The 22,525-nt window shown below is 47.7% G+C and overlaps 1 protein-coding gene across 3 annotated transcripts in view; it reads right to left on the minus strand.

The window, feature by feature from the left end:
- The window catches only part of cnksr1 (connector enhancer of kinase suppressor of Ras 1), a 102,395-nt gene that overhangs the window by 34,814 nt on the left and 45,056 nt on the right, over positions 1-22,525 (minus strand). For 2 of the 3 annotated variants that reach the window (XM_041855547.2, XM_041855546.2), the window contains exons 5-6: positions 8,476-8,517; positions 629-748 (exon numbers count right to left, since the gene is read on the minus strand). In XM_041855547.2, coding sequence (XP_041711481.1) covers positions 629-748; positions 8,476-8,517 — 162 coding nt within the window. The remainder of the gene's footprint in view (positions 1-628; positions 749-8,475; positions 8,518-22,525) is intronic. The other variant, XM_041855549.2, reaches the window with a different exon arrangement.

A 22,525-nucleotide genomic window follows, 5' to 3' on the forward strand; every position in this document is an offset into this window, starting at 1 on the left:
GAAAACGTGAACAGAAAGAGGAATATAAAATAAATAAGTGTGGTGTTGGTGAAACGTCACGGAGTGAAAACAGAAAACTGAGTGAGAGCGAGCAAAAATGGAAGAAAGAGAGAACAGCAAAGAGACAGAGAGAAAAGTTGACACCTATAACAAAGGAGAAGGTCGAGTAAGGACTGATTGAGTGAGTGAGAGCTGGAGGAGGAAGTGTACAAGAAGTTTGAAGAAATGATCAGAGAGGATGATTAAACAGAAGGGAAATGATGAGGACAGTGAGTGAGAGAAGTAGTAAGTTAGAAATGTAGAGCAGCGAGAGATGGAGACAACATGAGTCATCCCTAAAGGACGACCAGGCTGACCTAAAGGACTTATGTCAGATTAGTAAGACAGAAGGTAGAGACAGAAGGTAGAGGCAGACAAAGTGAGAGATGCAGACAGGGCTCAATAGAAGGTGTTCTGATTTTCTCTGTCTCTGACCAATCTGACTAAACAAATGTAGAGGGAGACGTGGTAGAGGCAAAGGAAGAGGAAGAAACAGACAGAGCCCAATAACAGGTGATTGGTTAGTAAGAGCCAGTCCCAGACCTGATTGGTTCGTTAAAATGATTGACATTGACAGTGGGCCAGTTACCAGATGGTCGCCGGGGGAGACAGGCACCAGGTCAACACTCTCCAGCTGGGCAGTGTGGGTAAGGAGAGCCTCTGGACTGCAGTTCAGGATCTCATCACACACCGCCTCCAACTGACGACACTGACGGGACAGACAGATAGATGTTGTATATGAAAAATGGTTTCACTTATATTTGTTATCTTATATGGGTCTATAATTCCATTTCTACAGATGATCTTATCCAGAGTGACATACAATTAGTGCATTCATCTTAAGATAGCTGGGTGAGACAACCACATATCACAGTCGTATCAATAAAGTATTAATCAGTAAAGTCAATGCTAGTAGGATGTTTTTTTTATGTGTGTGGGCGGTGGGGCGCCTTGGGATTCATTTAAGATACTCTTTGAAGAGGTAGGGTTTCAGATGTTTTCGTGCCGTGGGAGGAGGGGTTGGTTCGTTGGCAGAGAGCAATGGCTAGCTAGTATGCTAACTATTCTAGTTAACTAACTGGCTGAATAAGTTGACGACATACTCACTCAAACTGTCAAAACTAACCCAAAACTTTACACAACGTTAGACACGGACACGAATGATCTGTTTGGCGTGTTAACACACTGGTGGTTTGTTGTAACCGAGTATTGGTGCTAAACCGTGTTATTGGAGGTTGGCATGCTAGTTGGCTATGGCGTCATAGGATTCGGTGCCCTAGACGGTTTTCACGGAAGAGTACTGTACCAAGTTAGCTAGCTGAATAAACTAAGTTAGAGTCTATTCCTAGAAAACATTGAACCGCTGTAGTTTACAACAATTATAATTTCTAAAGTGGAAGATGGGAGAGTTAGATTTGAGTGTTTCAGTGACACGTGAGGGAGGGCCCGCTCTCTCGCTTTCCCAGATGTTTACTTCATTTCATTCTGATCTCCTTTGCATTATTGTGGCCTTTTTCTGTAGCCTGTCAACTATGTGTCAGTCTATCCCTGTTCTCTCCTCTCTGCACAGGCCATACAAACGCTTCACACCGCGTGGCTGCTGCCACTCTAATCTGGCGGTCCCTGCGCGCACGACCCACGTGGAGTTCCAGGTCTCCAGCAGCCTCTGGAACTGCCGTTCTGCAGCCAACAAGGCAGAGTTCATCTCAGCCTATGCTACCCTCCAGTCCCTCGACTTCTTGGCGCTGACGGAAACATGGATTACCACAGAAAACACTGCTACTCCTACTGCTCTTTGTCTGACCATGTGTTCTCGCATACCCCGAGAGCATCTGGTCAGCACGGCGGTGGCACAGGAATCCTCATCTCTCCCAAGTGGACATTCTCTCTTTTTCCCCTGACCCATCTGTCTATCTCCTCATTTGAATTCCATGCTGGCACAGTCACTAGCCCATTCAAGCTTAACATCCTTGTCATTTATCGCCCTCCAGGTTCCCTTGGAGAGTTCATCAATGAGCTTGACAAGTTCCTTTCCTGAGGATGGCTCACCCCTCACAGTTCTGGGTGACTTTAACCTCCCTACGTCTGCCGTTGACTCATTTCTCTCTGCCTCCTTCTTTCCACTCCATTCCTCTTTTGACCTCACCCTCTCACCGTCCCCCCCCCCCTACTCACAAGGCAGGCAATACACTTGACCTCATCTTTACTAGATGCTGTTTTTCTACTAATCTCACTGCAAGTCTCCGACCACTACTTTGTATCCTTTTCTCTCTCGCTCTCCTCCAACACTACTCACTCTGCCCCTACTCAGATGGTAATGTGCCGTCGCAACCTTCGCTCTCTCTCTCCCGCTACTCTCTCCTCTTCCATCCTATCATCTCTTCCCTCTGCTAAATCCTTCTCCCTCCGATCTCTTGATTCCGCCTCCTCAACCCTCCTCTCCTCCCTTTCTGCATCTTTTGACTCTCTATGTCCCCTATCCTCTCGGCCGGCTCGGTCCTCCCCTCCTGCTCCGTGGCTTGACGACTCATTGCGAGCTCACAGAAGAGGGCTCCGGGCAGCCGAGCGGAAATGGAGGAAAACTAGACTCCCTGCGGACCTGTCATCTTTTCACTCCCTCCTCTCTGCATTCTCTTCATCTGTTTCTGCTGCTAAAGCCACTTTCTACCACTCTAAATTTCAAGCCTTTAACCCTAGGAAGCTCTTTGCCACCTTCTCCTCCCTGCTGAATCCTCCTCCTCCTCCTCCTCCCCCTCCCTCCTCCCTCTCTGTGGATGACTTCGTCAACCATTTTGAAAAGAAGGTTGACGACATCCGATCCTAATTTATTAAGTCAAATGACACCACTGGTCCTGCTCACACTGCCCTACCCTATGTTTTGACTTCTTTCTCCCCTCTCTCTCCAGATGAAATCTTGCGATTTGTGACGGCCGGGCCGCCTAACAACCTGCCCGCTTGACCCTATCCCCTCCTCTCTTCTCCAGACCATTTCCGGAGACCTTCTCCCTTACCTCACCTCGCTCATCAACTCATCCTTGACCGCTGGCCATGTCCATTCCGTCTTCAAGAGAGCGAGAGTTGCACCCCTCCTCAAAAAACCTACACTCGATCCCTCCAATGTCAACAACTACAGACCAGTATCCCTTCTTTCTTTTCTCTACAAAACTATTGAGCGTGCCGTCTCTAGCCAACTCTCCTGCTATCTCTCTCAGAATGACCTTCTTGATCCAAACCAGTCAGGTTTCAAGACTGGTCATTCAACTGAGACTGCTCTTTTCTGTGTCACGGAGGCTCTCCACACTGCTAAAGCTAACTCTCTCTCCTCTGCTCTTATCCTTCTAGACCTATCCGCTGCCTTTGATACTGTGAACCATCAGATCCTCCTCTCCACCCTCTCCGAGTTGGGCATCTCCAGCGCTGCTCACTCTTGGATTGCATCCTACCTGACAGGTTGCTCCTACCAGGTGGCGTGGCGAGAATCTGTCTCCGCACCACGTGCTCTCACCACTGGTGTCCCCCAGGGCTCAGTTCTAGGCCCTCTCCTATTCTCTCTATACACCAAGTCACTTGGCTCTGTCATATATCTTCACATGGTCTCTCCTATCATTGCTACGCAGACGACACACAATTAATTTTCTCCTTTCCCCCTTCTGATAACCAGGTGGCGAATCGCATCTCTGCATGTCTGGCAGACATATCAGTGTGGATGTCGGATCACCACCTCAAGCTGAACCTTGACAAGACGGAGCTGCTCTTCCTCTCGGGGAAGGACTGCCCGCTCCATGATCTCACCATCACGGTTGACAACTCCATTGTGTCCTCCTCCCAGAGTGCAAAGAACCTTGGGCGTGACCCTGGACAACACCCTGTCGTTCTCCGCTAACATCAAAGCGGTGACCCGATCCTGCAGGTTCATGCTCTACAACATTCGCGGATACGACCCTACCTTACACAGAAAGCGGCACAGGTCCTAATCCAGGCACTTGTCATCTCCTGTCTGGATTACTGCAACACGCTGTTGGCTGGGCTCCCTGCCCGTGCCATTAAACCCTTACAACTTATCCAGAACGCTGCAGCCCGTCTGGTGTTCAACCTTCCCAAGTTCTCTCATGTCACCCCGCTCCTCCGCACACTCCACTGGCTTCCAGTTGAGGCTCACATCTACTACAAGACCATGGTGCTTGCCTACGGAGCTGTGAGGGGAACGGCACCTCCTTACCTTCATGCTCTGATCAGACCCTACACCCAAACGAGGGCACTACGTTCATCCACCTCTGGCCTGCTAGCTCCCCTACCTCTATGGAAGCACAGTTCCCGCTCAGCCCAGTCAAAGCTATTCGCTGCTCTGGCACCCCAATTGTGGAACAAGCTCCCCCACGACGCCAGGACAGCGGAGTCACTGACCACCTTCCGGAGACACTTGAAACCCTACCTCTTTAAGGAATACCTGGAATAGAATAAAGTAATCCTTCCCCCCCCCCCAAAAAAAAAAAAGAAAGAAAAAAGTGGTTGTCCCACTGGCTATCATAAGTTGAATGCACCAATTTGTAAGTCGCTCTGGAGAAGAGCGTCTGCTAAATGATGTAAATGTAAGATGGACATGGACTCTGCTGTCCTAGCTTCAGGGAGGAAGCTGGTTCCACCATTGGGGTGCCAGGACAGAGAAGAGCTTTGACTGGGCTGAGCAGGAGCTGACCCCCGTAGGGTTTGAGCATAGCCGAGTGCTCGTGTTGGGGTGTAGGGTTTGAGCATAGCCTGAAGGTAGGGAGGACAGTTCCCCTTGCTGCTCCGTAGGCAAGCACCATAGTCTTGTAGTGGATGTGAGCTTCGAATGGAAGCCAGTGGAGTGTGTGGAGGAGCGGGGTAACATGGGAGAACTTGGGAAGTTGATGACACAAGCCTGGATTAGGACCTGCGTCGCTTCCTGTGTGATGAAGGGTCATACGCTACGGATGTTGTAGAGCATGAACCTGCAGAAGAATGTCACTACTTAGATTTTTGCAGAGAATGACACGGTGTTGTCCAGGGTCATGCCAAGTTTCTTTGCACTCTTGGGAGGAGGATACCAAGTTGTCAACCGTGTTGGAGGGGTCCCGAGTGGCGCAGTGGTCTAAGGCACTGCATCGCAGTGCTAGCTGTGCCACTAGAGATCCTGGTTCGAATCCAGACTCTGTCATTGCCGGCCGCGACCGGGAGACCCATGGGGCGGCGCGCACAATTAGCCCAGCGTCGTCCAGGGTAGGGGAGGGAATGGCCGGCAGGGGATGTAGCTCAGTTGGTAGAGCATGGCGTTTGCAACGCCAGGGTTGTGGGTTCGATCAAATAATGTATGCACTAACTGTAAGTCGCTCTGGATAAGAGCGTCTGCTAAATGACTAAAATGTAAATGTAAATGTCTTGGAGCTGGCAGGCTTTCCCCGGAAGAAAGAGGAGCTCCATCTTGTCGAGGTTGAGCTTAAGGTGGTGAGCCGACATTCCAAGTCTGCCAGGCACATAGAGATGCGTGTTGTCACGTGGGTGTCAGAAGTGGAGAAGGAGAAAAGTAGTTGAGTGTCATCCGCATAGCAATGATAGGAGACACCATGTGAGGATATGACGGAGCCAAGTGACTTTGTGTATAGAGAAACAACGGCCTAGATCTGAGCCCTGGGGGACACCAGTAGTGAAAGCATGTGGTGCAGACTCATATCCTCTTGCAGTGAGTCACTCAGTCACAGAGCAGGAGTGGAGGGCCGACACGGTCAGGAGCAAAGGGGACAGTGAGAGTCAAAGGATGTGGAAAGGGAGGAGAGTAGGGTCGAAGAGGCAGAATCAGGAGACAGGAGAGAAGGATTTAGCAGAAGGTAGAGATGATAGGATAGAAGATGAGAGAGTAGTGGGAGAGAGAGAGGAGATTGCAACGGCGCATGACCATCTATGTAGGGGCTAAGTTGGTAGGGTTGCAGGAGAGAGGGAGAGAAAATGAAACAAAGAAGTGATCAGAGACAGAGAGGGGGGTTGTAGTGAGATTAGACTCGAGTAAAGATGAGGTCAAGCGCATTGCATGCCTTGTGAGTGGGAGGGGACTGGGAAAAGGTGAGGTCAAAAAAGGAAAGGTGAGGAAAGAAAGAGGTGGAAAGAAATTAATCGAAGTCAGGCGTTGGGAGGTTGAAGTCACCCTGTACGATGAGTGGTGAGCCATTGTTGGGAAATTAGCTTATCAAGGTGTCAAGCTCATTAAGGGCAAATGTTGGGTGACAGATGTCCACTCAAGCTTTACATTGTTGCCAAGTGACAGTATGGAATTCAAATGAGGAGATAGACAGGTGAGAGAGGGGGAAAATAGAAAAATCGCAACTTTGGAGAAATCAGTAGTATTGTGCGACCACCGCGACTAACCAGATGCTCTCGGACTATGAGAGAACACTTAGTCAGATGACGATAGAGCAGCTGGAGTAGCAGTGTTCTTGGGGTAATCCATGTCTCCTTCAGCGCCAAAAAGTGTAGGGACTTAAGGGCAAAATAGGCTGACATGAACTCAGCCTTCTTGACCGCAGATTGGCAGTTCCAAACGCTGCCTGATACTAGGAATTTCACATGTGTTGTGCGTGCAGGGTAGACTAAATTAGAAGGGTTCACAGCCACGGGTGGGGAATGTGTGTAAAACCTACAGTAAGAGGAGCGAACACGGATAGAACACACACACACACATAGTTGACAAAGCAACAAAAGAGGAAAATGAGATAATCTGAAAATAACTAGGTAAGATACTCAAGTGAGACAGTGGTGTGCAGCCTTCCTCTCTTTCCTTCCTCAAATAACTATGCAGAACAACTTGGCAGAAAAGTATTTGTTTCGGTGACGATCTTAGTTTTGGTGACGAGACCGCCTCTGACAAGACTGCTGCTGATATGACCACCGCTTACAACCTACGCTTACTTATAATATATAACCTTTTTTTCACTATGTTTCCATACTATATTTTGATATATAAAATCACATGCTTCTAATTCAGTTGCTGTTTGCATTATAATTAAAACAATTACAATAAAAATAGATTTGGGGGGTTGCACTGCACATCTAGTAGACACTTACACTATATATACAAAAGTATGCGGACACCCCTTCAAATTAGTGGATTTGACTATTTCAGCCACAGCCGTTGCTGACAGGTGTATAAAATCGAGCACACAGCCACGCAATCTCCATAGACAAACATTGGCAGTAGAATGGCTTACTGAAGAGCTCAGTGACTTTCATAGGATGCCACCTTTCCAACAAGTCAGTTCGTCAAATTTCGGCCCTGCAAGAGATGCCCCAGTTAACTATAAGTGCTGTTATTGTGAAGTGGAAACGTCTACGAGCAACAACGGCTCAGCCACGACGTGGTAGGCCACAAAAGTTTACAGAACAGGACCACCGAATGCTGAAGCACGTAGCGTGTAAAACATCGTCTTTCCTCAGTTGCAACACTCACTACCGAGTTCCAAACTGCCTCTGGAAGCAACGTCAGCACAATAACTGTTCGTTGGGAGCTTCATGAAATGGGTTTCCATGGCCGAGCAGCCGCACACAAGCCTAAGATCACCATGCGCAATGGCTAGCGTCGGCTGGAGTGGTGTAAAGCTCGCCGCCATTGGACTCTGGAGTAGTGGAAAAGCGTTCTCTGGAGTGATGAATCACGCTTCACCATCTGGCAGTCCGACGGACGAACCTGGGTTTGGCGGATGCCAGGAGAACGCTACCTTCCCCAATGCATAGTGCCAAATGTAAAGTTTAGTGGAGGAGGAATAATGGTCTGGGGCTGTTTTTCATGGTTCGGGCTAGGCCCCTTAGTTCCAGTGAAGGGAAATCTTAACGCTACAGCATACAATTACATTCTAGACAATTCTGTGCTTCCAACCATGTGGCAACAGTTTGGAGAAGGCACTTTCCTGTTTCAACATTACAATTCCCCTCTGCACAAAGCGAGGTCCATACAGGAATGGTTTGTCGGTGTGGAAGAACTTGACTGGCCTGCACAGAGCCCTGACCTCAACCCCATCGAACACATTTGGGATGAATTGGAACACAGACTGCGAGCCAGGCCTAATCGCCCAACATCAGTGCCCGACTTCACTAATGCTCTTGTGGCTGAATGGAAGCAAGTCCGCGCAGCAATGTTCCAACATCTAGTGGAAAGCCTTCCCAGAAGAGTGAAAGCTGTTATAGCAGCAAAAGGGGGACCAACTCCATATTAATGCCCATGATTTTGGAATGAGATTTCGACGAGCAGGTGTCCACATACTTTTGGTCATCTAGTGTATTTGAGTAGGGACAGATCATCAAAACATCGATATATTGAATAAACAACAGTTAGGTACATAAAATAATGTTTAAATGAACTAATAATTAGGAACAGTTTTTAGAAAAGACAGTAGCTGAGGGAAAGAAAGCAGTGGCTATGAGTATACTTACGATGGAGATTATGTCCTTTTCCTTCTCGTAAACTGTGGAATCCTGTCAAAAGAGCACAGTGAAAACAACAAGATCAGGGACAGGTGTAAACCTTACAAATAATAAACAAACACCCACAGAGACCGAAAACCATTTGCAGAGAGCAATATTGATGTGACAATGGGACGATCTGATGGTTTGATGTCCCACTTTCTCTGATAAAAAGGCCTGAGGCATTCCCAAAGACCAGGAAGTGGATGATCCAAGAGTACTATGAGCACTACAACACCCACAATCCTCTCTGCTAACACTAACTGTGACACATGCCATCCAGGCCACTCACTGTATTTACCTCACTCACTTCATTGACAAACACACCTTTTTAGAGAGGCAGACCAAATGTATTCAAAGTCACAGTTACGCAACGTTATGTCAACATAGAGGAGCGAGTGGGAGGTTAACTTTTTCCCTGAGATACAAAGTGTGTGTGTATGTATGTGTGTGTGTGTGTGTGTGTGTTTAACTGGGTTGCCCTGTGAGGTGGAGGGTAAATCCTGTGAACTCCTGTGAGCAGTGAGCGCTAGGATTAGAGTTAGCTAATTACAGCTTGTGTGGTGTGATTTGGGGGACAGAGAGCAAGAGATAGAGAGAAAGATAGTTGATTGAGTTGGATTTATTTACATCAGGTTACCTACATCAAAGGTAGTCTAATTTCATGATGAGTCCACACCTCATGCAATTGGTTGTATATGCATCAGCCCCAAGCACCACACATCTGGAAATTACATGGTGCATATTTTTTCCATTCATTTTAGATTGTGGCATATAGCTGGATCTACAAAACAAATGGCCTGGGACATGGACAATCTACATTAGACCACTTTGGAGTTCTGAAAACATCTGTCAAACTTTGATTTTGGAGCGTAATGTCTCTTTAAACGTAGAAGTGAAAGGCAAGACCATATACCAAATAGCTACAATTTGCAATGTATAGGTACATGTATTTTAACCAACCAGGAAAAACCCAATACCCTAGCAATGGTTTAGTACCTAAAGCAAAGCCATCGAATGAGTAAGACTAGAAGCATTGTAGCATAGCTCTATGACTGACATTGATGAAACTTCCCCTTCAAGGCTATTGACAACAGTTAATCATGCTTCCTCTATAATTCATTTTTCTTCTGTATTTGTGAACCCACAGAACAGGATATGACATCTTTGGGTCTGTGTTCCAAATGGCACCCTATTCCCTACATATCCCTACATACATAGGAAGTATGGTGCCATTTGGGACACAGCCTGCGTGATGACAGGTACACTTCTGCCTGTCCTGAAACTACTCTTAGATCAGGTGGGTGTGGTGAGTGAAACACAGTGTAAAATCTACGCTCACTTCTCAGTGTCAATTCCTCTTTGTGTACTGTATGGATGCGTGCCAGACCCAAAGCACCGCAGCACCCACCACCCAGCCCTGTTCATAACAGGCCCCGGCACTTCCATGTTCCATTTTTCCTCAACATGAGTTCGGCACAAACTGTGGTTGCTGCTTAGCAAAAGAGAGAATATAAAGCCTCCATTACATTTATAATAAATAAAGCCTTCATCAAATTTGGCCTTTGGCTTTGTGCCTTCTCACACACATAATATGCCTTTGATTTCCAGAATAATGTTCCAATAGACAGTCCCCCTACTCTAACACACTGGTTAAATGAAATATCTAGGCACATCTCTTTGGACAATATCTATTATAACATCAAAGGCAGACCACATGATTTCCAGACCACATGGATTCATATACTGAGGAAGCAAGGTTATGCAAAACTACTCAAACATTAGGTTTACTTCTCCCATATACAGTGGGGAGAACAAGTATTTGATACACTGCCGATTTTGCAGGTTTTCCTACTTACAAAGCATGTAGAGGTCTGTAATTTTTATCATAGGTACACTTCAACTGTGAGAGACGGAATCTAAAACCAAAATCCAGAAAATCACATTGTATGATTCTTAAGTAATTAATTTGCATTTTATTGCATGACATAAGTATTTGATACATCAGAAAAGCAGAACTTAATATTTGGTACAGAAACCTTTGTTTGCAATTACAGAGATCATACGTTTCCTGTAGGTCTTGAACAGGTTTGCACACACTGCAGCAGGGATTTTGGCCCACTCCTCCATACAGACCTTCTCCAGATCCTTCAGGTTTCGGGGCTATACGGGGCAATACGGGGCAATACGGACTTTCAGCTCCCTCCAAAGATTTTCTATTGGGTTCAGGTCTGGAGACTGGCTAGGCAACTCCAGGACCTTGAGATGCTTCTTACGGAGCCACTCCTTAGTTGCCCTGGCTGTGTGTTTCGGGTCGTTGTCATGCTGGAAGACCCAGCCACGACCCATCTTCAATGCTCTTACTGAGGGAAGGAGGTTGTTGGCCAAGATCTCGCGATACATGGCCCCATCATCCTCCCCTCAATACGGTGCAGTCGTCCTGTCCCCTTTGCAGAAAAGCATCCCCAAAGAATGATGTTTCCACCTCCATGCTTCACGGTTGGGATGGTGTTCTTGGGATTGTACTCTTCTTCCTCCAAACACGGCGAGTGGAGTATAGACCAAAAGGCTCTATTTTTGTCTCATCAGACCACATGACCTTCTCCCATTCCTCCTCTGGATCATCCAGATGGTCATTGGCAAACTTCAGACGGGCCTGGACATGCGCTGGCTTGAGCAGGGGGACCTTGCGTGCGCTGCAGGATTTTAGTCCATGGCGGCATGGTGTGTTACTAATGGTTTTCTTTGAGACTGTGGTCCCAGCACTCTTCAGGTCATTGACCAGGTCCTGCCGTGTAGTTCTGGGCTGATCCCTCACCTTCCTCATGATCATTGATGCCCCACGAGGTGAGATCTTGCATGGAGCCCCAGACCGAGGGTGATTGACCGTCATCTTGAACTTCTTCCATTTTCTAATAATTGCGCCAACAGTTGTTGCCTTCTCACCAAGCTGCTTGCCTATTGTCCTGTAGCCCATCCCAGCCTTGTGCAGGTCTACAATTTTATCCCTGATGTCCTTACACAGCTCTCTGGTCTTGGCCATTGTGGAGAGGTTGGAGTCTGTTTGATTGAGTGTGTGGACAGGTGTCTTTTATACAGTGTGATGTCACGAGAGGCTACACAGCTTTCAGCGGGATTGCTCAAGTAGTGCAAGGAGACCAGGTTCAATCAAAACAAGGATTTTATTAAAGGTCTTGGGAAACTAACGAAAGTATAACACAATTCTGTTCTCTTGTGGCTCTTTAAGGGTTAACAGTTCAGGGATGTCTCTTCCACATCCAAAATCATAACTCTCACTCGCTCAAATAACTTTTCCCCAGTCTTACTGTATTCCACGTTGCAGCTAGTGGCCAACCCAGCAAAACGTCCTTCCAAATGTCCCACACGTATTTCCACCGGTGCATATATCCAAAGGTGAGTATTTCCCCAAAGGTAAGTATCTCCAAATCCTTATATTCCTCCTGGAAGTGGACGTGCAGCACTCTTGTCCTCCAGAGAGCCCAGGTTGGAGACTGTGTCTCTTCCCTTCCCAAACCTTCAGCTCATCAGCTCCTCATTTGTTTCAGCTGCGTGGGAAGATTGGCCATAGAGGGGGTGGAGTTCCCGACCATACCAGCAGATGGAGCCATAGCTGTCTGGGTTTGCAGCCACCTCAGGGGATGTAACGTCCCTCCAGGACACAGCCTCTCGTGACATCACACATCCCCCTCCTCGGGACCGACGTCCTCGTCGGGTAAAGGCAGCGAAGAAGGCATCACGCCGGGAGAGGGCGTCCGCATTGCCGTGGTGCTTGCCAGCCCTGTGGACAACAGAAAAGTTAAACGGTTGCAAGCTCAAAAACCATCTGGTTACTCTACTGTTTGATTCCTTGTTCTTGGCCATCCACTGCAGAGGGGCGTGATCAGATACCACCATGAAACGTCGGCCCAGGAGATAGAACCGAAGGGACTCCAGGGCCCAGACTACAGCCAGACATTCTTTCTCCACCGTTGAATAGTTCTTCTCTCTTGGAAGTAACTTTCTGCTTAGGTAGAGAATGGGATGTTCTTCACCGTCATGTGCCTGGGTGAGGACAGCACCCAGACCCACCTCCGAAGCATCCGCTTGGACAATGAATTCCTTCTTGAAGTCTGGTGCCACCAGGATCGGACTGGAGCAGAGTGCTCGCTTCAGGTTGAGGAAAGCCGCCTCCGCCGCAGGGTTCCACTTCACCATTCGTGAGTGGCGTTTGGTCGTCAGCTCCGTCAACGGTGCAGCTATGGTAGCAAAATCTGCAATAAAGCGTCTATAGTAGCCAGCGAGGCCCAAAAATGACCTTACTTGCTTCTTGGTGATGGGCTGCGGCCAGTCCTGTATGGCCCGCAGTTTGGCTTCCTGTGGTTTGACCAACCCCCGCCCAATGGTGTACCCCAGGTAGTTTGTCTCACTGAAGGCCAGCTTGCACTTCTTCGGGTTTGCCGTGAGCCCTGCTTCCCTGAGCGAATCCAGCACCGCTTGTACCCGGGGGTATGTGGCTGGCCCAATCCGGACTTTGTATAACAACATCATCCAAATAAGCCGCTGCGTACCTCTTGTGGGGCGCAAGGACTCGATCCATCAGGCGTTGGAACGTGGCAGGTGCCCCGTGGAGACCAAACGGAAGTCGGGTATACTGGTAGAGCCCCTCCCGGGGGTGGCAAAGGCTGTCTTCTCCTTAGACGCCGGGGTCAGGGGCACCTGCCAGTAGCCTTTTGTGAGATCAAGAGTGGTTAGGAAACGAGCATGCCCCAAGGAGTCTATTAAATCATCGACACGAGGCATTGGGTATGCATCAAATTCAGACACTTCATTCAACTTTCGATAGTCATTACAAAATCGTACTGAACCGTCTGGCTTGGGAACTAGTACGATGGGACTTGCCCAGGCACTGTGGGACTCTTCGATTACTCCCAACTCCCGCATCTTCCTTACCTCCTTCTGTATAACCACTTTACGAGCCTCTGGCACGCGGTACGGGCGCTGGTTTACCGTTCGGCCAGGCATGGTGCGGATCTCATGTTGGACCACCTCTGTGTGACCGGGAAGGGAGGAGAAGACATCCTGGTTCTGCTCCACGAGTTCCAGGGCCATCTGTCGTTGATGTGGGGACAGATTTGGACCCAGCTGAACCTCTTCTCGCGCCGGTTCCTTGGTCTCTGTGGGGGGTAGACAGCTGAACAGCGCCTCTCTGGCGTGCCACTTCTTTAAAAGGTTAACATGATAAATCTGCTCAGTTTTTCTTTTATCTGGTTGCCTCACCTTGTAGTTTACTTCTCCCATGCGTTCAATGACCTCATATGGTCCTTGCCAGGTTGCCAGGAATTTACACTCAACGGTTGGCACCAGGACCAGCACTCTGTCCCCCGGCTTAAACTCCCTGGGTTGAGCAGATCTGTTGTAGGAGGCTTGCTGTTGCCGCTGACTGGCCTCCAGGTGTTCCCGCATCATGGGATAGATGGCCTTCATTCTCTCCCTCATAGCCCCGACATGGTCGATCAGTGTCCGCTGTTGGCATGGCTGCTCCTCCCAGGCCTCCTTGGCGATGTCGAGCAGTCCTCTGGGTCTGTAGGAAAGCAAGAGCTCAAAGGGTGAAAAACCAGTAGAAGACTGAGGTACCTCTCTCACCGCAAATAATATGTAGGGTAACAGCTGATCCCAGTTGCGCCCATCTTCCCCTACCGCTTTCCGCAGCATGGATTTTAGTGTTTTGTTAAAACGTTCGACTAGGCCATCTGTCTGGGGGTGGTAGACCGAGGTTCTCAGCTGTTTGATTTTCAGTAAAGCACAGAGTTCTTTCATCACCCTGGACATGAATGGAGTCCCTTGGTCCGTCAATATCTCTTTTGGGATTCCCAGACTAGTTGAGAGACGGAACAGCTCCTTGGCGATTTGTCTGGATGTAGCCTTCCTCAGCGGAATGGCCTCCGGGTACCGGGATGCATAGTCCAGAATGACCAGAATGTATTGATGTCCCCTGGAACTTTTCGGTAAGGGCCCGACTATGTCTAATCCAATCCTCTCAAAAGGAGTTTCGATAATGGGCAAGGGAATGAGCGGGTTTCTATATGTGGGCTTTGGCGCAACCTGCTGACACTCAGGGCAACTACGGCAGTAGTTCTCTATCTCTTTGTGTACTCCTGGCCAAAAGAAACGTTGCATGATTCTTTCCTTAGTCTTCTCTACCCCCAAGTGGGCCCCTAAGCGGGTGTGTGTGTGCTAGGTTGAGTACTGTGGCCCGATAGGGCTGTGGCACGAGGAGCTGTTCATGCACTTCATCATTTTTCTTGACTATCTGGTATACTAACCCCCGGTTTACTGCGAAATGGGGGTAAGTAGGGTTTGTCTTATCACCTAACACTACACCTTCTAATACCTGCACATTTCTTAAGGCATTTGCAAGAGTAGGATCTTGTAATTGAGCCGTACCATACTGGCCTGTGAGAGGGGGAAGCTCTTGGGTGCCTGGGACGTCTTCTTCACTGGAGAACGGAGCACTTTCCTGGGCTGCGTTCTCTTCTCCCGTATCCGGACCAGTCTCGGTGTCGGTCTGGGCACCTGCCATCCCTATCAGAGCCCGGGCGGGAGTGAGTAACTCGGAGGATTGCACCGGAGCCTTCCCAGGATGAGTCTTGCCTCTCCGTTTCCGAGGTACTCGGGTTATCCTCTCCTGAGACTCTCTCCAGAGTGGGTAAAAGGCTGGGCAGTCTCGTCCAATTAGGACAGGGACGGGGAGGGAATCAACCACCCCCGCCGTCGTGTGTATGGTTCCCCGTGTGCTGGTCATTGTAAGTTCAGTAATGGGGTATTCTCTGGTGTCCCCATGGACACAGGAAACTGGGAGGACTTTCCCCGGGGTCAGACACGTTGGGCCCACCAAATCCTTACGCACCAGGGTGGCCCGGCTACCAGAATCCAGTAAGGCCTCCACATCATGGTGATTCACAGTTACCGGGCAGGTGGGGGGTCGATCTGGGCCGCCATCTACGACTCCCAAGAGCGAGGCAAAACGGTGTGTGGGTGCTGAGCTGGAGGACTCCGCAGTGGGCATAGGTTCATCGGCTGGTTTCCCACACTGCCAGGAGATATGTCCCATCTCCCCACACCGGTAACACTGTCGAAGTTTCCCCCTCCTGGTGTACTCTTCTTGGACCCGCCTGGTTTCTGGCTCCCCCTGGAGCCGGGATAAGTCCTGACGTGGCTGGGTTCGAGACCTTGGGGGTCCTTTGGACGGGTTCTTCCCATTTGTGGTGGGGCCGCACTCCTGGGGTCTTTTCGGGAAGCATTCAGCATCTCCGCTGTGGCCTGGTACTTTTCCACAGCTTCCACGGTCAGATCAGCCGTGGTCAAGGCCTGTTGACTGATGAACCGTTTTGCCTCATAAGGCAGGGCGCGTAGGTAACGATCCACCACAACGGCCTCCACCACCGCCGCTGCTGTATTCCTCTGCGGATCCAGCCATTTCCTTGCGATTCGGACAAGTTCATGCATCTGCGCCCGAGGAGGTTGGTCTGGTTGGAAGGTCCAACTGTGAAAGCGCTGGGCCATACCAAACCTTGTGAGTCCATATCTGCTGAGGATCTCAGACTTCAGGGCATCATAGTCAGTAACCTGGTCAGGGGCCCAGGTCCCGGACAGCATTCAGCGCTTCCCCGGTTAGGAAGGGGGCTAACAGACCAACCCACTGTTGCTTGGGCCAGGCTTCCCTAGTGGCCGTGGCCTCAAATGCATGCAGGTATGCCTCAATGTCATCGGTAGCTCCCATCTTAGATATAAAGTCACTTGCCTTTATTGGGCGGGTATTTTGGACCACCCTCTGTCTCTGCAACTGCAATTCCTCTGCCTTCAGAAGGTTGGCTTTCTTTTGCTCCTCCAAGAGAGCCACGTTTGCTTGCATCTGGGCTTGCTGGCCAGCAACAAGGGCTTTCAATATGTCCTCCATTTCAGTCGGCGGGGAGCCTACGGCCAACTTGGAAAACTGGGTGATCAAACCTTCGGTATCCTCCTCTGACATGCACTATTAACGCTTGAGCGTGCCTGTATTTCCCCCCCATCTGTGATGTCACGAGAGGCTACACAGCTTTCAGCGGGATTGCTCAAGTAGTGCAAGGAGACCAGGTTCAATCAAAACAAGGATTTTATTAAAGGTCTTGGGAAACTAACGAAAGTATAACACAATTCTGTTCTCTTGTGGCTCTTTAAGGGTTAACAGTTCAGGGATGTCTCTTCCACATCCAAAATCATAACTCTCACTCGCTCAAATAACTTTTCCCCAGTCTTACTGTATTCCACGTTGCAGCTAGTGGCCAACCCAGCAAAACGTCCTTCCAAATGTCCCACACGTATTTCCACCGGTGCATATATCCAAAGGTGAGTATTTCCCCAAAGGTAAGTATCTCCAAATCCTTATATTCCTCCTGGAAGTGGACGTGCAGCACTCTTGTCCTCCAGAGAGCCCAGGTTGGAGACTGTGTCTCTTCCCTTCCCAAACCTTCAGCTCATCAGCTCCTCATTTGTTTCAGCTGCGTGGGAAGATTGGCCATAGAGGGGTGGAGTTCCCGACCATACCAGCAGATGGAGCCATAGCTGTCTGGGTTTGCAGCCACCTCAGGGGGATGTAACGTCCCTCCAGGACACAGCCTCTCGTGACATCACAACAGGTAACGAGTTCAAACAGGTGCAGTTAATACAGGTAATGAGTGGAGAACAGGCAGGCTTCTTAAAGAAAAACTAACATGTCTGTGAGAGCCGGAATTCTTACTGGTTGGTAGGTGATCAAATACTTATGTCATGCAATATAATGCAAATTAATTACTTAAAAATCATACAATGTGATTTTCTGGATTTTTGTTTTAGATTCCGTCTCTCACAGTTGAAGTGTACCTATGATAAAAATTACAGACCTCTACATCCATTGTAAGTAGGAAAACCTGCAAAATCGGCAGTGTATCAAATACTTGTTCTCCCCACTGTAGTTATGTCAAGTTTATTTCTTTCACCCTTATTTTACCAGTTAAGTTGACTGAGAACACATTCCCATTTAAAGCAATGACCTGGGGAATAGTTACAGGGGAGAGGAGGGGGGATGAATGAGCCAATTGCAAGCTGGGTATGATCAGAGGGCCAGATTTGGAATTTAGCCAAGACACCGGTGCTTCATCTACATGTGTGGTATCGATGTTGTGTGTACTTTGTAGTTGTCTAGGAAACAGATGTGGATTGTTGTGTGGGTGGAATAACATGCTGCACTCTAACCTTTAATCTCATGATGTATACACACGCACGCACATACCGAACAAACACACACGAACACACACACACAGATACAGACACACACGTTGATGATCACTGAGACAAAAAGCCCTTGAATAGTTTAAGTGTGATTGGGTTTCCAATAACCTACATATAGATTAATTGTGTGTGTGTGTGTGTGTGTGTGTGTGTCTGTGTGTGTGTGTATGCAGTGGTGTAAAGTACTTTAGTAAAACACATTTTTGGGGGGTATCTGCACTTAACAATATATATTTTTTACAACTTTTCCTTCACTACATTCCTAAAGAAAATAATGTATGTTTTACTCCATATATTTTCCCTGACACCCAAAAGTATGTGTTACATTTTGAATGCTTAGCAAGACAAGAAAATGGTCCAATTCACACACTTATCAAAATAACATCCCTGGTCATCTCTACTGGCTCTGATCTGGGGGACTCACTAAACACAAATGCTATGTTTGTAAATTATGTCAGTGTTGGAGTATGTCCCTGGCTATCCGTAAATAAAAAAACAAGAAAATGGTGCAGTCTCGTTTGCTTAATATAAGGAATATGAAATAATTTACACTCATACTTTTGATAGTTAAGAATATTTTTAGCAATTACATTTACTTTTGATACTTAACTATATTTAAAACCAAATACTTTTAGACTTCTATTCAAGTAGTATTTTACTGAATGACTTTCAGTTTTACTTGAGTCATTGATATTTGGGTACTTTTCCCACCACTGCATGCATGGGTGCGTGAATATCAGTATCACTACTCATCCGAATAACTTGCATAATTGCATGTGGCTCATTACACTGTGTTTGATACGGTATGTTCACCACTTGGGATGAGATCAACAGTACTAATAATAATAGTTTAATTCACATTGTCACTCGTATGGCGGCAGGTAGCCTAGCAGTTAAGAGCATTGGGCCAGTAACCGAAAGGTCGCTGGTTTGAATCCCAGAGCCCGCAAGATGGAAAACTCTGCTGCTCCGCCCTTGAGCAAGGCAGTTAACCCCCCAACAACACCTTCTTCCAGGGCGCCAATGACATGGACGTCGATTAAGGCAGCTCCCCGCCTCTCTGATTCACAGGGGTTGGGTTAAATACAGAATACACATTTCGGTTGAATGCATTCAGTTGTGCAACTCAAGTTTGACTCATGGTGGTGGTAGTGTGATGGTTTGGGGATCCTTTGTTGCCTCAGGACCTGGACGACTTGCCTTAATAGAAGGAACAATGAATTCTGGTCAGAATAGTGCCAGAGAAGATGGCTGCCGTTTTACAGCCCTCTAACCAATTCTACTATTATGTGTGTTTTTTGGTGTTATTTGTAATTTATTCTGTACATAATGTTTCTGCCACCGTCTGTTATGACCAAAAAGAGCTTCTGGATATCAGGACATCGATTACTCACCTCGTATTGGACGCGAAGTCGGACACGAAGGATATCCTACAGACACCCGACAAGGCCCAAATCCCCGTCATTCGCATGAGAAAGAGACAGAGATATCGTGGACGTAGGTCGGGGTGCCTTGTAAGGATCCGACGGCGAGCGAGTAAACTGCCTCTTCCATCAATCCTATTAGCCAATCTTCAATCATTTGAAAATAAGGTAGACGACCTAAGATTACGGTTATCCTACCAACGGGACATTCAAAACTGTAATATCTTATGTTTCACCAAGTCATGGCTGAACGACGACATTGATAACATACAGCTGGCGGGATATACGCTACATCGTCAGGATAGAACGGCTGACTCCGGTAAGACAAGGGGTGGCGGTCTGTGTATATTTGTAAACAACAGCTGGTGCAAAAAATCTAATACTAAGGAAGTCTCAAGGTTTTGCTTGCCTGAGGTAGAGTATCTCATGATAAGCTGTAGACCACACTATTTACCAAGAGAGTTTTCTTCTATATTTTTCGTAGCTGTCTATATACCACCACAAACCAATGCTGGCACTAAGACTGCACTCAATGAGCTGTATAAGGCCATAAGTAAACAGGAAAACGCTCATCCAGAGACAGCACTCCTAGTGGCCGGGGACTTTAATGCAGGGAAACTTAAATCCGTTCTACCTCATTTCTACCAGCATGTTAAATGTGCAACCAGAGGGAAAAAAACTCTAGACCACCTTTACTCCACACACAGAGACGCATACAAAGCTCTCCCTCGCCCTCCATTTGGCAAATCTGACCATAACTCTATCCTCCTGATTCCTGCTTATAAGCAAAAACTAAAGCAGGAAGCACCAGTGACTTGGTTAATAAAAAAGTGGTCAGATGACTCAGATGCTAAGCTACAGGACTGTTTTGCTGGCACAGACTGGAATATGTTCAGGGATTCTTCAGATAGCATTGAGGAGTACGCCACATCAGTCACTGGCTTCATCAATAAGTGCATCGATAACGTCGTCCGCACAGTGACCGTACGTACATACCCCAACCAGAAGCCATGGATTACAGGCAACATCCGCACTGAGCTAAAGGCTAGAGCTGCCGCTTTCAAGGAGCGGGACTCTAACCCGGACGCTTATAAGAAATCCCGCTATGCCCTCCGACGAAGCATCAAACAGGCAAAGAGTCAATACAGGACTAAGATTGAATCGTACTACACCGGCTCTGACGCTCGTCGGATGTGGCAGGGCTTGAAAACTATTACAGACTACAAAAGGGAAGCACAGCCGCGAGCTGCCCAATGACACGAGCCTACCAGACGAGCCAAATCACTTCTATGCTCGCGTCGAGGCAAGCAACACTGAAGCATGCATGAGAGCACCAGCTGTTCCGGATGACTATGTGATCACGCTCTCCGTAGCCGAAGTGAGTAAGACTTTTAAGCAGGTCAACATTCACAAGGCCGCAGGGCCAGACGGATTACCAGGACGTGTACTCTGAGCATGTGCTGACCAACTGGCAAGTATCTTCACTGACATTTTCAACATGTCCCTGACTGAGTCTGTAATACCAACATGTTTCAAGCAGACCACCATAGTCCCTGTGCCCAAGGACACTAAGATAACCTGCCTAAATGACTACCGACCCGTAGCACTCACGTCTGTAGCCATGAAGTGCTTTGAAAGGCTGGTCATTTTTGCTTAACACTTTTTTTTTCTCATTACTTTGCATTGTTGGTTAAGGGCTTGTAAGTAAGCATTTCACTGTAATGTCTATACCTGTTGTATTCAGCGAATGTGGCAAATAAAATTTGATTTGTATCAGAGAATTCTACAGGAGAATGTCAGGCCATCCGTCTGTGAGCTGAAGCTGAAGCGCAGCTGGGTCATGCAGCAAGACAATGAACCAAAACGCACAATGAATCATGTCTACAGGAAAATGGCTAAAAAGCAACACATTTGAAGTTTTGGAATGGCGTAGTCAGACCGAATACCAATTGAGATGTTGTGGCAGGACCCACAAATGTGGCTGATTTAAAGCAGTTCTGCATGGAAGAGTGGGCCAAAATTCCTCCACAGCGATGTGAGACTGATCAACAACTACAGGAAGCGTTTGGTGGGAGTCATTACAGCTAAAGGTGGCACAACCAGCTATTGAGTGTAAGGGGGCAATTACTTTTTCACACAGGGGCATTGGGAATTAAAAACTTTGTTTCTGAAATAAATGAAATATGTATGTATGTAATTGTTGTGTTATTTGTTCACTCAGGTTCCCTTTATCTAATATTAGGTTTTGGTTGAAGATCTGATAACATTCAGTATCCAAAATATGCAAAAGTAGAGAAAATTAGATATGGGGAAAATACTTTTTCACAGCGCTATATGTAAATTTTATTTATTTATACATTTTCAGGATGGAAAAATGCTTTCAATGTTAACTTAAAATGACAAAAACTGATATAAAGTATTTAGAAAAGATAATGGACCTATACACTCAGTGGCCAGTTTATTAGGTAGACCCATCAAGCACTGGGTCGGATCCACTTTGCCTCCAGAACAGCCGGAATTCTTCGGGGGCATGGAAACATTGCTCAATCGGTATCAAGGGACCTAACATGTGCCAGGAAAACATTCCCCACACCATTACACCACTGCCACCAGCCTGTACCATCGACACCAGGCAGGATGGGGCCATGGACTCATGCTGCTTACGCCAAATCATGACTGTCATCAGCATGACGCAACAGGAACCGGGATTCGTCGGACCAGACTATGTTTTTCTACTCCTCAATTGTCCAGTGTTGGTGATCACATGCCCATTGGAGCTGCTGCTTCTTGTTTTGAGCTGATAGTAGTGGAACCCGGTGTGGCTGTTTGCTGCAATAGCCCATCTGTGACAAGGACCGACGAGTTGTGCGTTCTGAGATGCCGTTCTGCACACCACTGTTGACGGGGTCGTTATTTGCCTGTTAGCTTGCACGATTGTCGCCATTCTCCTTCAACCTCTTATCAACACCCACAGGACTGCCGCTGACTGGATGTTTTTTGTTTGTTGCACCATTCTCGGTAAAACCTAGACAGACTGTCGTGCGTGAAAAGCCCAGGAGGCAGGCCGTTTCTGAGATACTGGAATCAGAGCGCCTGGCACCGACGATCATACCACGCTCAAAGTCGCTTAGGTCACTCGTTTTGACCATTCTTTATTGTTTTATATATTGTTTTGTATTTTACCACCTTTTTCTCCCAATTTCAATTATGATCTTGTCTCATCGCTGCAACTCCCCAACGGGCTCGGGAGAGGCGATGGTCGAGTCATGCGTCCTCCAAAACATGACCCA

Source organism: Coregonus clupeaformis, chromosome 29 (assembly GCF_020615455.1).
Source record: "Coregonus clupeaformis isolate EN_2021a chromosome 29, ASM2061545v1, whole genome shotgun sequence".
Taxonomy (NCBI): Eukaryota; Metazoa; Chordata; class Actinopteri; order Salmoniformes; family Salmonidae; genus Coregonus; species Coregonus clupeaformis.